The 16,259-nt window shown below is 35.5% G+C and overlaps 1 protein-coding gene across 4 annotated transcripts in view; it reads right to left on the bottom strand.

Annotated features, from left to right (window-relative positions):
- Positions 1-527: 527 nt before the first annotated feature.
- LOC125647940 (APOBEC1 complementation factor-like) overlaps positions 528-16,259 on the bottom strand; it is a 45,024-nt gene continuing 29,292 nt past the window's right edge. For 2 of the 4 annotated variants that reach the window (XM_048874811.2, XM_048874812.2), the window contains 5 exons: positions 14,661-14,750; positions 11,564-11,659; positions 10,641-10,758; positions 3,813-4,034; positions 528-3,272 (listed from right to left, as the gene is read on the bottom strand). In XM_048874811.2, coding sequence (XP_048730768.2) covers positions 3,241-3,272; positions 3,813-4,034; positions 10,641-10,758; positions 11,564-11,659; positions 14,661-14,750 — 558 coding nt within the window. In that variant the 3' untranslated portion in view covers positions 528-3,240. The remainder of the gene's footprint in view (positions 3,273-3,812; positions 4,035-10,640; positions 10,759-11,563; positions 11,660-14,660; positions 14,751-16,259) is intronic. The other 2 variants (XM_048874813.2, XM_056140672.1) reach the window with 1 other exon arrangement.

Here is a 16,259-nt window from a genome sequence, read left to right as displayed (position 1 = left end):
TGTTCTTCTGCAGGCATGTTCACGAAGCTGTCTTAGGACCAAGGCGTGTATGTCTTAGGACACGTCTTAGTCTCAAGTCAGGTTGAAGCTTTCCTAAATTTAGGACACGTCTCAAGTTCATCCTAATTTAAGGACAGTATAACCCTAGTCCTAAGACCATCCCAAGTTTAACGTCCCCCTCGAGAATAGTTCACTCATATGGAGACGTCACCAATGCCGGTGAAGGGCTGCAAAAATTTAGGCCTGTGCTCGGCGCTTTTGGGCTTTGAGCAGGGAGGGATCTTTATCGTGTCACACCTGCTGTGACACAGGACCTCGGTTTTTGCGGTCTCATCCGAAGGACCGCCCCATTTACTCGCCTCTTACGACAAGCAAGGGGTACTGAGGACCTATTCTAACCTGGATCCCCACGGGAGTCCATAGATCAGAAAAAAAATATACTGCACAGACACTAACATATCATTGTAGATCCACTACAACCTAACAATATATCTGGTAGAACACTATACTTAGGTAGAAGCCAAACATTTTGTGTACATAGATGAATAACTTTTATTATTTAAGCTCTGATTGATACAATGGAATGTTGATACATATATATCAATTGTTGCATTTGTTACATATTGGAATGTAATATTACAAAAAAACCAGTTAGATTATGGTGAACAAATCGTAACAAAATTTCCCTCTTTGCAATCGAAACCAATCTCTGCCTTGAATCATTTCTCAACAAATCATAACAATCCTGAGAAAAATAGTTAAAATACACTAAAAGTAAAGAATTCCAGCTTTTTAGTGGAAAGCTAATAACATCACGATTACTGTCTTCCTGGAAAGTCTACTTAAGTTTCCCATTTAATATCATGATCTATAGTTGTTTTCTTTATGAAAAGGACTAAAACAGGATGTATATAATGGCAGCCTTTTGTGGTTGTGATATCTATAATATATTTAAATTATCCAAGTTCATGGAGATTATTTCCACTTAGGATAATAACTCAATAAATATACTTACCAGACCAAAAGATATCTAGATGATTTTAATTCTAAAAAATTTTTGATCCAATTTCAAAGGATTATGCAAATACACTAGCATTTCTTAAATTCCCTGGTCCCATTTTAATCTAAAATTGAGGGCTGCCATATTCAATTTATCACAGTTATGCTGGGCAAGGAAACAAAATAAATCCTGAGTTTTAAACAACCACCAAGATCACTTCTATGTTAAGCAAAAAGTCAATGAAATATCTTGTGCTTCAAAATCACTATGTAGTCATTTTAAGTGGTTGATACGGAAAGCTGGTTGATGAAAGTTGAGAAAACTATTTCATCTGGTGGCTGCCACGCAAGTTTATGGTGGCCTCCAAACAAGTTTCTGGTGGCAGCCACATATGTATCTGGTGGCTGCTGATAAATTTAAGGCAGCAGCTAGATAATTTTAAGTGGCAGCCACCAGAAACTTGTTTGACGGCTGCCATAAAATAATCTGGTGGCCACCAGATCTTATATTCTTCCCATCTAGCAACAACCGCCTTTGTTAGAGATAATGAGCGGCATCTTTCTTCAGCAAAAACAGAAGAAAAAAAATCTGTTAAAACAATCTTTTCCATTTGAGCTAGAAGCTTCAGTTGATGGCAAACTACATGTACATACACAACATTGAAAAAAAAAATCTATACTATAATGACAAAAACTATGCCTAATACATAAAAACTAACTATGCCTCGATACAAGACAAACTAATAATAATAATGATAAAATCAAAATTCTGAACATGACTTAAAATCTTAAATTGTGTACAATATTTCACTAAATTGACTTAAACAGAATACAATGTGTACAATATTTGATCAGGGACTACATCAATAGGTCCCTGATCAGGAGCTACATCAATAGGTCCCTGATCAGACTGCACAGAATAGGAAATGTAATGGTTTCCATTTTCTACTAAATATTAATAACAGAAACACAAATCAAACAAAAATCTGGTTATAAATCATCAAGACTATGAATTCTACTCTACATATCAAACATACCATCACCAACTTTAAACTAAGAAAGGAGACATGTCTCTGTTTTTTTACCCAGCCGGCAAGATGAAAATTGTTCAGTACCTATACTGCACATATATACAGGTAATTATACACTGTACTGGTAAGATATAGCACCACTGTTTATAGATCTACCAATAGTCAAAAGATTACTTTGCTGACAGGCTATGAGCTTAATACCCAGTACATATAGATATCAACTATAATTATTTAACAATGCAAAATTCTATCGGCAAATATTCCCCCCTAAAATTGGCAAGTTTGTGCTACTTGTAAATTTGCTTACTACACTTTAATTATGGATGCACACAACACTAGCAAGGTAAGAGAAAAAGAGCGTTTCTTTGCAATGCCTACTTCAGTTTCATTAAATACCATATAATGAAGTATTATATGGTATATACATAGGTATGGTCTATTGAATTGTAACAAGCATTTTGCTATTGATCTAATGATTATCTTCTTTTCAGTCACAAGGATTCCAAATTTTCTAACTAAGTAAACTAACAAGTTCATATTATATACTTGTAAGGCTTTTGGCACTGTACATGGCATGCACTCTCGGGGGTTAAGTGTATAACATTCAGAATCAACAGGTTTTTATCAACAAATTAAGAGCACTGTATGATATTGTACCACAAAGATTACTGTTACAGTACAATATAATGATACTTATAATTAAGAATGCAGATACACAGATGATCACGACAATGATGTAAGTATACATTAATTAGTATGGAAATAGGTGTTACTTTGTGGTACAATATCAATGGTCACTCATTCTAATAATTAATATATGTTAAAATTTGACCTTTGTATAAGTAATAAAAAACCACTTCTCAAAAAGAGAGAATAAAATCCTGTGAACATGTGTGTTCAATAGAACACTGCTAAAACTTAAAACAATTTCAACATTTAACATCAAAATTGCATGCAATAATACACATATAACAACTAGAAATGTAATACCATTAGATACAATATCTCCTGTCCTTCAATAAAATGTAAACATACATCCTGACCAATTGTAAAATACAGCCACTATTTTCCTTAATCAAAACTATAGATTAAATGTTGGAATCATTTCCAAAGACACCGACTTATTCTTCTTAGATTGAAAAAATCCTTCATTACTAAAGTAAAAATATTATGCAAATCTGCCACAAGAAAATTATGGTGACCTGTAATCTCACTTTATGTATCCTGTGTCAAAACCAGCAACTGTCAAAAGAAAACATACATACTTTCTCATAAAAAAACATTTTCTCCAATTTTGTATTCCTTTGCAGTTATAACTTGTGAACTTTAGTATAGAAGCAGTATATTTACAATCTATCTGTCAACAGTTTCATCATGTTGAAAAAGTTTGATACTTGTATAAATTTCGATCTCCGCAAGCCAATGCCTCCGCAGTTATAACTTTTAAAGTCTAGAAGCAGTATATCTACAATTTATCTGTCAATAGTTTTTATCATGTTGATAAAGTTTAGTACTCATATATACATTTCCATCTTCGAAGGCCAAGTGTCCGATTCACTTCAAGAGTAAGGGAACTGACACTTGGCTTGTGAAGAAAATACATTTCTTTACTTTTCAAAACTGTACGAGTTATTCTTTAGAATAGAGTTATACTTCAATCACTTTCCTAAGAAAGGATATTAGGTCTCTGAAAGAGAAAATTGAAATATACCACCCCTGTTACAGACCTGAAGTTAAATTCCTAGCCAATGTGAGAAACACAAGCCCTGTGAATGAGCTTACTTTGAGGTTGATGGGGTGGTGGTGGTACCTCGCCATGTGCCATAACATAAGAAGGTGGTGCAGTAGTCACCACTGGCATGGTAGAAGCAAAAGTCAAGTCTGGACGGGCAGACACGCCACTTGGAATAGATGCATAAGCAGGTCCTATAGGCCTACCCTGATATGGGTTAGGGGCAACAGGTGCTGAAGCCACTAAAGGTCCTGTAGGCATTTCTGGTGGACCTGTGGAAGCATTCAGAAATATCTAACAAAAAGTATCTATTCAAAATGCATTATAAATTAATACATGGTATTTTGGTATTTATAAAAGACATCACATCCTATTTCCTACATGAGACCTATGAGCTAACAGTCACCATAGTATCACACAACAAAAAACTTGTATTAGAAGAGCTGTATGTTGTTGGTGAACTGAATGCAACAAACTTTCGAAATAAAAGAAATGATCATTACAAATCCATGGCCTGGACAAACATTTCTGACTTTCTTATCTGCAACCTAGATCTAGATCAACCTCTGCATAAACAAGAGGTACTGTGAGCAATGCTCACTAAGAATACCCCCCGCTTACCCCAATCTCCCAAAGGGTGTTGGTAATAGGTATAAACTACCTCTTTTCTGAGTGTAAAAAACAAATGGCATGACAAACCGAACCATTTTGCTACTTCGATGTCCAGTGCGCTTGACCTTTGACCTTTTGACCCCAAAATTGATAGGGAACATCTTCATCCTATGGGTAGTCCATATGTATGATATGGTGACTGTAGGTGGAAAGGATAACGCTTTAGAGCTCGGAAACATTATTTCTACTTCAATGTCCAGTGCGCTTGACCTTTGACCTTTTGACCCCAAAAGCGATAGGGAACATCTTCATCCCATGGGTAGTCCATATGTATGATATGGTGACTGTAGGTGGAAAGGATAACGCTTTAGAGCCCGGAAACCATATTGCTACTTCGATGTCCAGTGCGCTTGACCTTTGACCTTTTGACCCCAAAATCGATAGGGAACATCTTCATCCCATGGGTAGTCCATATGTATGATATGGTGACTGTAGGTGGAAAGGATAACGCTTTAGTGCTCGGAAACCATATTGCTACTTCGATGTCCAGTGCGCTTGACCTTTGACCTTTTGACCCCAAAATCGATAGGGAACATCTTCATTCCATGGGTAGTCCATATGTATGATATGGTGACTGTAGGTGGAAAGGATAATGCTTTAGAGCCCGGAAACCATTGCGTCTACAGACGGACGGACGGACAGACAGACGGACAACCCGATTCCAGTATACCCCCCCCCCCCCCCCACAACTTGTTGCGGGGGGGGGGGGGGGTATAATTATGAATTTTTAATCATCTCTCCATTATGGCTTGGAACAAAGACTTCTAACATGCTTACAAGTTACCTTGACTTGGGCTAACTGAATGACATTGATCCATATATGACAATACATGTATCAACACTTCGCCACGAGTTACGTCCCTTTGCGGGGTCAGCCAAAGGTCAATCGGTGAAAAACCAAGTTTTCCTTCTTTACCTTACCAAATGTAAGATGTTCTTACTTTGAATTTTAGCCAATTACCAAGTTTTCATACAAGTTAATGGGTTGCCCCAATCTGGGGCATTATTGGAGTTGACTGCAATTGATGGAAAAATAACAGATGTCAAAGCTACAGATAGGAAAATTACAAAGGCCAATGTAGGGAAATACGATTTTTATCCGGGAGATGGCGGACAAGGGACGTAACTTTTGCGAAGTGTTGATACGTGTATTGAACTGGACCCAGTTGCGTGATGGTTACTTAACTTTAAAAGACGTTAACTTCACATTAACTCTTAGATTTATATAGCATTAACTAAATGTTAACTGTCAGTTTAATTTAACTCTTCATGCAACTGGGCCCTGGTCATAACTAATCTTCGTGCCTAGTTTAAACTTCTAATATCCTTTTGCTGTAAAGTTTAAGACCACAAACATATTTAAATGCTCAGTTTCCTGACACCTTGACCAATAACCTTGGTTCAGGGTCATGACATACTCTTCAGTTAAAAGAAATCTTTGCATCAAGTATAATGCTTTATTGTAACATGATAAGAGGGTTGTGGTCTAAATAAGGTAATTATTTCTTAACCTTTTAATTTATGTTAAAGAACTTGATAAAATATTCTTGGTTCGGGCCCAATATACCTATTGTCTGGTTACTTGTGACCTTTGTACTAAGTATATCTGTATTACAAAGTTATAGCCTTCAAAAATAATTCTAAATCGTTCAATTAGTGACCATGACCGTGTCCAAAATGGCCTGGTAGAGGAAAATACATGTATTGACATTTCCAATATTTTTGCCTTTTGTGAACAATGTGCATATGAATCTTGATAAATATAATACATCTATCTAAATGGCTGGAAATTCTGATAGAAATGTCAGTAGAATGTAAATATAAACAGGTAGCCCACAGGCCTCATCGGTCATCACAAGGTCCAAGGGCTATGAAATCTAGAAAAAAATCCTGTTCTGCATATCTAATCTTAATTCTAATATTCAGCAACAGTATATATACAGTAAACTTGATCTGAAAAGTCAGGCCACATAGAGTTGACAGGCGCAGATCATCAGATGAAACAAGATGCGAAGTGTCGAGTTTGATCTGATGATCCGTGTCTGTCAACGAGACGTGATAAAACTCTTCGGCTAAAGTTACTGTAGTAATGATAAGTTTATTATATACCTCATGTATTTAGAAGATAATAAATGCATTTCAAATTATCAAACAAACATACAGTGAAATTATTTTTTGTGTACACAGATTTGTTTGTGACACTGTGAATTCCTATGTGTATCAACATTTGAACATTTTTAAGTTCTTGATAACATCCTATTCCATTTTTTTCAAATTTAGTATGAAGCATCTTTTGGACAAGGGGAACATGAATCATGAATTTCAGGACTCCTGCACTTATGGGGCTTTAGGGGTGGGACAATATTGACCAATTTTCAAAATCTTCTTTACAAGTGCACATCTGTAAGAAAAACTAAATACATAGTCATGTAGAGCAGGTAGGCCTCTACCAACATTGTAAATTTCTTGATTTCCAGGATTGAGGTTCTGACTTCAGGGCAGGGCCAAACTTGATATAAAGTGTTATGTGTAGAACATTTAAATAACATCTTTAATGTGATTGATATTGATTTGAAACTAAATACATATTTTGAAGGAGCAGGTAGTCCTTTAAAAAAATTGTAAATTTCATTATCCCAAAGGGTATGGGGTTTTGTTCCAGAGTGGGACCCAAATTAGTGATTGTCTTTATCATTTGAAAGGCTCCCTCTTTAATTTTGCTGATATTGTATAGAAGTTGGATACATATTTAGGAAGCAGAAAAGGATTGACCAAAATAGTGAATTTTGTAACCCCAGGGTTTTGACTCTAGGATGGGTCTGTCCAAATTAGTCCCATCATGTTAATGTTAACATTATGTAAAGTTTTCACCAGTATAGGCACTTTCAGGGGCATTTAAGTTTTAAGAACACACCTTTTTTAATCACTGGGCGCGCATGTGCCAGCGATTATTAGGAGGGTAGTCAAAAGTCTTCCAATCAACGACACCTATCGGCAAATTTATAAAGTATTCAGAACAAATAGTGTAAGGAACAATAACTCTGGGTAGACATTGAAAATGCCCTTCTCATGCCCTTCTGTCAAAATACCGACGCAGTATCTTTCTTTAAAGTACTTAGAATATTCTTGTGCTGCAATAGCAAGCAAGTGTTTTGTGACATGATTTGAAACGCGTAGCGTAGGATATAAAATCTGCATGGGTTGGTTTGGAAGTTTGTAAACAATCATCGGGTGTTGCTAAAACGTGGAATGGAAATTGGAACGGAACGTAAACTACTGTATGCATAGTTGATATTAATCAAAAGGCTTATTGTATAATTACGAACAAGGACAGCAGAAATTAAACGTTTACCAGTTAATGCGAATTTTAAAAATCTGAAACACGTTCACACGGAAATTTTAATGCGTATTCATGTGGACGCGGCATAAACTTAATCAATTTATGGTGCAGAATATTTTAAAAAGAAAAGTTTTTACCGCTTGTAAAGAAATTCCTGAAATTTTGATTTTTATGAAATTAATGTATTTGCCCGATCTAAAAAAAAAATCTTAGCTGCATATATTATTTTAAATCCCCATTAATCTTGCGTACAAAAAAATCATTGGTTGCCTTTATAAGAATTTAATTAACGGTTTCCAAGTCTTGCAATTCAGCGTTGACAGAGGTACATGTATTAGTGAGCAGCTACATACATAATGAGTTTTTCACCCCACCCACCCTTCTTGAAATGGAAAAGAACAATAGTAAGAAACGGAAAAACATCGAACCGACCCATGAACGAACTACTGACATTTGTTAATACTAGTAACTGAGTGTTGTGAGTAGTTCGGAAATTTTGTTCAAATGATTATACGCACTGGTCACTGCGTCATATATCGTTATATTTCTTTCAAATATTTAAAATGTTAGATATTAAATTGGGGAAAAATTTCTTTAAAAATATAAAAGCATGTAGAATGCACACAATATTTCAAGTTTGTCTTTTAAGAAATCATAAGACTTCGCTGCATTTGTCATTTCTATTCATCCATTTTGACTAGATCACCTTTGTATGATTGCGAAATTGTATGAGGACAGAAAAGATAAGCCTCCTTTTGCCCCTTGACGGTAGTGTCTTTTTGAAACGTGTCGGCTGTTCTTTGAAACGAGGACAGTTCAAGGTTTAACTACCCAGACCTCCATTTTTTCCTGAAGACAGATTGAAGCATGATGTGGATAATAACTGTGATTAAGTATTATCTTATGTACGTGCTAGATATTCCTCATTAAAACGTAGAATTGCTGGCTAGTGCATTTTTTGTAATTTATTTCTTAATACAGTAGTATTTGATGCTGACAATGCTTTTTTGTTTGCAAAATTTCGAATTATATACAATGCGCTAATTGCTGAATGTATGGAAGGTATGCACTCTCTATTATCAGTGTTATGGCACAGGAATATATTTTAATACATTTTGTAGAATAATATCATATTTTCATTAATATAAATCATCCCGTGGGGATCCGGGTTAGAATAGGTCCTCAGTACCCCCTTGCTTGTTGTAAGAGGCGACTAATTGCGACGGTCCTTCGGATGAGACCGCAAAAACCGATGTCCCGTGTCGTAGCAGATGTGGCACGATAAAGATCCCTCCCTGCTCAATGGCCATAAGCGCCGAGCATAGGCCTAAACTTTGCAGCCCTTCACCGGCAGTGGTGACGTCTCCATATGAATGAAATATTCTCGAGAGGGACGTAAAATAATATTCAATCAATCAATCATTAATATAAATCAATGTGCATTGATATTCATTGATGCATGTATAAAGACAAAATCTACCTCTGTTATATTTCGTTAAGAAAACTATATGATTTGTATATTTTGAAAATCCCGATCCGTTTTTTGTTCTGTTTTGTTTTCCGTTCCGCGTTATGTTTTTGCTTTTTTCTCGGATCGAATATCCTACCCGTGATTTGTATGAATTAGACTACTGTAGAAATATTAACAATATTAACTTTTGACTGTGCATGAAATGATTCTACCGATGTTGATATATCAAATTATCATACATCATACATGTATTCATTGTATTGATAAGAAAATGAAAACAGTGATGATGCCTGTGGACGTTATTGTATATTAAACTTTCGTTCAAAGTGTGTTATATGGAATAGCAATTTTACTGGTATTATATCATAATATTAAGCAAACATATTTAAACCCTAACTTTTAATTTAGAGATAACGTTATGTGATTTTCAAATTTGATACAATTATCCTACAAAACTAATATCAAATTTGGATATTTTTTCTTTCTTCTAGTAAATTGAGAAGAATGAAGTTTTATATGAAAATTAAAGAAAATCACAATATTGTTTTGGAATCATTCTCAAACAAATTCTTAATTATACTAGTTGTTTGAGAAAATGAAATTTAGCATCATTACAAGCCAAGCCTAGCGATTCTCAGTACTTTCAGTACTTTGATTTTATTATATACCCACCATCTGTGTTTTAATACTGTAAAATTTACAGAGTGTGATCCGACTTTCCGGATCACCACACTGGTTTTCTGATTTGGTATCAGTATCCTCCGAAACTGATGACATCACAATGCATCAACGCAACATTTTTGTGTGGAAAATATCGACCCTTACAATTTTGGTAAAGCACTACCTTATCCTCCTAAATGTCTTTCAAAGTAATGTCTTTTTAGTTTCACAGTAGTATCAATAGCATTAAAGAAGATGTTACTAGTATTTAGTAGAGTTTGTTTCAGATGACTGCCAATATATATGGACAATTTTTGTGGACACCTAAAAAGCAAAATGAAGATAATTAAAGGATCTAGTTGAAAATTGTGTGATGTTTAGTACTATACTATTCTGTTTTTTTATTCACACAAAATGTTAAGAAGAAAGGACAGTGTGACTTTCAAACCAAAAGTCTATTGGAACCTTTGTTTTTCTGCAATTTGACATCTCTAAAGTTCGACGAGACTTTTTACTAAAAATGTACAAAAGGGTGAACCCAATGATTACAACTATATCTCCATCACATCTTTATTGTAAGAGATAATAACAATTAAACTTTGCCAGATAGAATATGTTATGTTCAAAATCAGCATATAGGATTCATTCACTTTAAAAGCCAAAACAGAAAAGAACAATGTAAAGAAAAGGCCACAGTTTTTCTACAGCTACACAGTCATGCGAAAAATAACTTACCATCCATTGGAATGCCCATCTGAGACATCACAAATTCTGCTGCGTAACATTTTGCATCTTCAACAGTGCGACATAACTTGTTGGGTTGGAATGAACTTGGATAGGCAGGAACTGTTACCTTAAAACAAGTATTCACAAGTAACAGTGGTGTTTACAATACATTTTACAAAGGAGTACCAAATCTTGAGTGAATCACCAGTCCCCTAAGATTAAATGTTCAATATTTTTAAAAAAAATATTTGTTTGATCTTTTTTGTAACTGATGTTTCTTGAAAATTTGAGCCGTATATTTAAAAAATGTTAACAAATAAGGTTTTTAACATTCATAAACATCGAAATCAAAATGTCCTTCTGTGAGTCTTTTAAGCATAGTTAATTAGACATTCATATCATGCATCAAATCTGAGAAATTTGGACTCTAAAATATCTTATTTGCAAATAAAACACCTTTTTTTTAAAATCCCCCCCCCCCCTCATCATATAAAATAATTGAGCTTGAATTCTTTAGATGATATTAAAACTATACTTCATATGAGGTGCTTTAATAAGCAATCTTTAAAATGAAAGAAAGCAGAGGTGAGCAAGCTCACATACCCCACGCTCCAACATTGCTTGACAATGCCTCACATAATGAATGATAATGTTATGCAATACTGCAAGAACAGGACAGACAGGCTCAAAATTTTAAGTTCAAAAGGGGCATAACTCCAAGAAAAATTATTGAATAAGAATTTCCTGGGAATATGCACATTTACACAGTGGGTCCTTATTAACTACAGAGTTTCACAAAATTCTGTTGAGTGGTCTCAGAGGAGTTGCACTGACAAGAAATGGACTGACAGACAGGTCAAAAACATTATACCCTCTGCAACTTCATTGCGTGGGGTATAATGAAAATATGGTATAATGAGTAATGTCTTTACCTTGTACAAAAATAATTGGGCATCTCCATTCAAAGTGGAATGTAGTTGGTAAATTGGAGAACCAAGTCCATTTTTTTGGCAAAAGTCATCTAAAATCTAAGAAAAGATTTAATTTGATGATATTAGTTTGTATGATTAAACTATAGACTATTAAACCATAAAATACTCTTTTAAATAGAGGCCCTTCACAGTCACTTGAGTTTCACACACTTTTGAGCCATTCTTAATCTTCTACTATTCCTATATCACATACCTAGTTATAACTGGTCTTTCCTATTTCACAAGGTCTTGACCTTCACAAAATGACACTCGTTCAGAGTCAAGACACAATTTTTAGTATGAGCCTCCAGTCTCTCTAACAACAGTATGTTGGCCTACACACATTTATAACAAGAGGTACTGTGAGCAATGCTCACTAAGAATACCCCCCACTTACCCCAATCTCCCAAAGGGTGTTGGTAATAGGTATAAATTACCTCTTTCCTGAGTGTAAAAAAGAAAGGGCATGACAAAACCTTGGGTAGTCTCTTCTCTAGGAGTGCACTTGTCCTTTGACCTTAGGGAACATATTCGTCCCATGGGTAGACATATGTATGATATGGTGACTGTAGGTGGAAATGATAACGCTTTAGAGCCCAGAAACCATATTGCTATTTCGATGTCCAGTGCGCTTGATCTTTGACCTTTTGACCCCAAAATCGATAGGGAACATCTTCATCCCATGGGTAGTCCATATGTATGATATGATGACTGTTGGTGGAAAGAATAACGCTTTAGAGCCTGGAAACCATTGCGTCTACAGATGGACAGACAGATGGACAACCCAATTCCAGTAACAACCCCCCCCCCACTTTGTACCAGTGTACCAAGTTTGATGAATGTCAAGTAAAGGGTTCTCAAGATATTGTGTGGACCCTTGATATTTGACCTCTGAAAATCACTAGAGGTCATCTACTTCTTTGGTAGAACCAGTGTTCCAAGTTATATGTCTGTTAAGCAAAGGGTTCTCAAGATATTAAACAGACAATATCTTACTATGTCTAGTTTGACCCTTGACCTTGTGACATCAAAATCAATAGGGGACATCTACTTCTTAGTGGGAACCAACATACCAAGTTTGATGTCTGTCAAGCAAAAGGGTTCTTGAGATATTGAGCAGACAATATTTTCTTATGTCCAGTTTGACCATGGGCCATCAATTTCACAATTTTGGTACAGGTCTCCATACTCGTAAAATCATTTTGCAAACAGTTTTAATGTTTAATGTCCATGACCTTTTTCTCTTTTAAGGTATAGCTCCACCCTCATATTACTCATCAATATTAACGGTTTTAAGTAGAAAACCTGTATTAATTTCCGTTAACTTAATATAGTCTAATCTAATCAATAACCAAAGAATATATATATATATGTTGACACCTTTTTAAAAGATATTAGACATACATAAAAAGAAGTACAAGTCAACATCAGAAATTTGCACATTTTCATTAAACAGCATGCTGTAATAAAAATACATAAAAACTGGAATTTTTTTTTTTTTAATTATCTTTCAACAGTTCATAAAAACTGCTACTTTTTAATGTATATATATATTAATTGAGGATGTCAAGGAAATCATTATATGATAGGCATACAATTTATAAAAAATACAAGTATAAGAGTTATTGTCCTTGACAACATTTTTTAAAAATATATAATCATTCATAAAAAATAAACTTTTTCAGTATCAAATAGTTTACCAAAATTTTTATTACACCCAGTAAATAAAATCAAAATGATATATATGACACAACATGAAAGTGGAGCTACCTAAAATAATAATGCAGTTTCACTATATGAGCCATAGAGCCAAACCCCGATACGAAAACCCCGATTTATCTTAAAGGTCATGCAATTTTGATAGAGGAGGCCTTGTTCATCACAACTATGTATACAGTTGTCTGAAAGTAAAGAATTTTTTGAGGATTGCATTGTTTTTAAAATAAATGTTTACCCTTAGGGGGCTCACACCCAAATAATTCATTTTCTATTGACATTATCCAGTAGATGCTATGAACCTAAACTTTGGCCTACTAGTAATCTGAGAAGAAGTTGAAAATGTTATAATGTTAATACACAACGCAGGCAAAACAAATTGCGGCAGGTCACTTGACCCGTGTGACAGATCCAAAATGATAAATATTTTCTACACATCAAACTATACTAGGAGTGATGCATTGTATTCATTAATTGTGTGCCGAGGAAGCTGTGGTTACTTCAACTATTACAAAAGAGCAGGGTTTTTATATATGTCACTAAAACGTTTGGGGTAAATAGGAATCACCCAGTCTATGTCAGCATTTTTGTCCAGACCAAGATTTTGTCCATGTAACGGAGAGACCTTAGAAGCTTTTATACTCATCACAAAGTTGATTTGTGGTCAGATCTTGTGTCATGACTATGACGTGTCATTTGGCCGGGATCAACGTCCCTGATAAAACGAGATCAAAGTCCCTGATAAAACAAGAGAGGCTGCTGCTTTTTCTCATGTAAAAGAATCTCAATTATGCCTTCCCTGACTCCCTGTATCTAGTGGCTCCAGTTTATGGTCTGAACAAACTTGACTGTATCCCAATATGATAATGTATGCAAGGATTTTACTTTAGAAGCTTGTATTTGATTGGCTAACAAAAGGTCATGCAGACATGATCCTCTATTAGGTTACTTCAGATCCTTGTGTAGCAATCTACAGAAGCAGATCAAAGGATCTGATTTTAATCAGATTGGGTATGGTCCAGACACAATCTGATATTTTCCCTTTAATTGAACTTGTCCTTGACCAAATGACATTAACTTAGGTCCACAAAAAACCCCAAGGTCAAAAACACTGTAATGTGAACAAGTGTGTCTGCTTAAAAGTTTTGGCTACAGTATCAATGCAATAGACAGACAAACAGAAAGGTTAATTTCTAAATACCTCATACTTGCCAACCAGGGGTAAAAATATGTCCCACACTTCAGATAAGTAATCAGATTCGCATTATCTTTAGATTGAAGCACAAATGATAAGATAAAGAAAAAGGACAACACTATTAGAGCTAAAGAAACACCGCAGTACCTGTGATGGAGGTTTGACAGTTTGTGGTTTGAGTGTTATAGGATTAGTAGGTGTCAGTTCCATGCCAGGCAGCAGATCATACAAACGGTCCTAATAGCAACAAGAAAATAGCATGCACAAACCAGAAACAAAGTATTTTGTAGATTATTTGATGATGCCATTGATGCAAAAATAAAATCAGAAACATTCTTTGTCCTTTTAAAGTTCATCACCTATCTGATTTATGGCATTAGTTTGGCAATCTATTGATTGCATGTCTGAGTCAAATAGAGTTTAAAATTTACACATGTATAAAAACATGGAGAGAAACCCAACTGCCCCTCATGTGGCAATATTGAAAACAATCAACATTTAATTTAGAATGCCTACAGTGATAGTGAAAAATAAGGGTTATCCTACTAGTCAGGGGCAATCCACATTACTAAGTTTGATCTCCCAAGATACCAAGATATTTCTAAATAACCAGTCATTTGATTTATGACATTTGACCTTGTGACTTGAAAACCATTGGGGGTCATCTATCTACTCTTTAGGGGGTACCAGTGTACCAAGTTTGATATCTGTTATCAAATGGGTTCACAAGATATCAAGCAGTAAATACTTTATGTTCAGAGCTAGTACTCATACATGCCAACTTTCCCGATTTGTGCGGGATTCTCCCGATTTGAAGCAGTTGAAAAGACAAATCCCGATATCCCGATTGGGATTGTAAAAATACCCAGAAATCCTGATTTTCTAAAAATATCTCCCATTTCATGACAACAAACCCCCATTTCCAACCGGAATTTGAAATTCCGCGTCATTTCTGAACTGGCCAATCAGAAATCGGGACAATAGTCAGCCATTGCTGTTTACCTGTGTCGCATGGTATCCGGGTGATGTAATTTACCCGGTCTGCCTGTGTCAGGGTGCTTATCGGACAGTGCGAAGCATGTTTTGATAGTGATTAATCGGGAAGACGGATTTCAAATTGACATATCCTTTACTCAAACGTGAATGACAATGATGATAGTGTCACCACCAAACAATCGGACATTCCCGAATTTTGCCTCTCGCTGACAGCATCCAAAATATGCAATAAGGTACGTCAAATACATGTTTTTCCAACTATAACAAGAGGTACTGTGAGCAATGCTCACTAAGAATACCCCCCGCTTACCCCAATCTCCCAAAGGGTGTTGGTAATAGGTAAAACTTCAGTATTATGATCCAAAAGGTATCTAGGAACACAGCATCTCCATGCGATGAAAAAAGCCGTTAAAGAATTTAAATGGAAACCATATTGCTACTTCGATGTCCAGTGCGCTTGACCTTTGACCTTTTGACCCCAAAATCGATAGGGAACATCTTCATCCCATGGGTAGTCCATATGTATGATATGGTGACTGTAGGTGGAAAGGATAACGCTTTAGAGCCCGGAAACCATATTGCTACTTCAAAGTCCAGTGCGCTTGACCTTTGACCCCAAAATCGATAGGGAACATCTTCATCCCATGAGTAGTCCACATGTATGATATGGTGACTGTAGGTGGAAAGGATAACACTTTAGAGCCCGGAAACCATATTGCTACTTCGATGTCTAGTGCGCTTGACCTTTGA

The sequence above is a fragment of the Ostrea edulis genome, chromosome 6 (genome assembly GCF_947568905.1).
Source record: "Ostrea edulis chromosome 6, xbOstEdul1.1, whole genome shotgun sequence".
Taxonomy (NCBI): Eukaryota; Metazoa; Mollusca; class Bivalvia; order Ostreida; family Ostreidae; genus Ostrea; species Ostrea edulis.
Note: the sequence above shows the minus strand (reverse complement) of the source record. Positions and strands in the feature narration are given on the sequence as shown.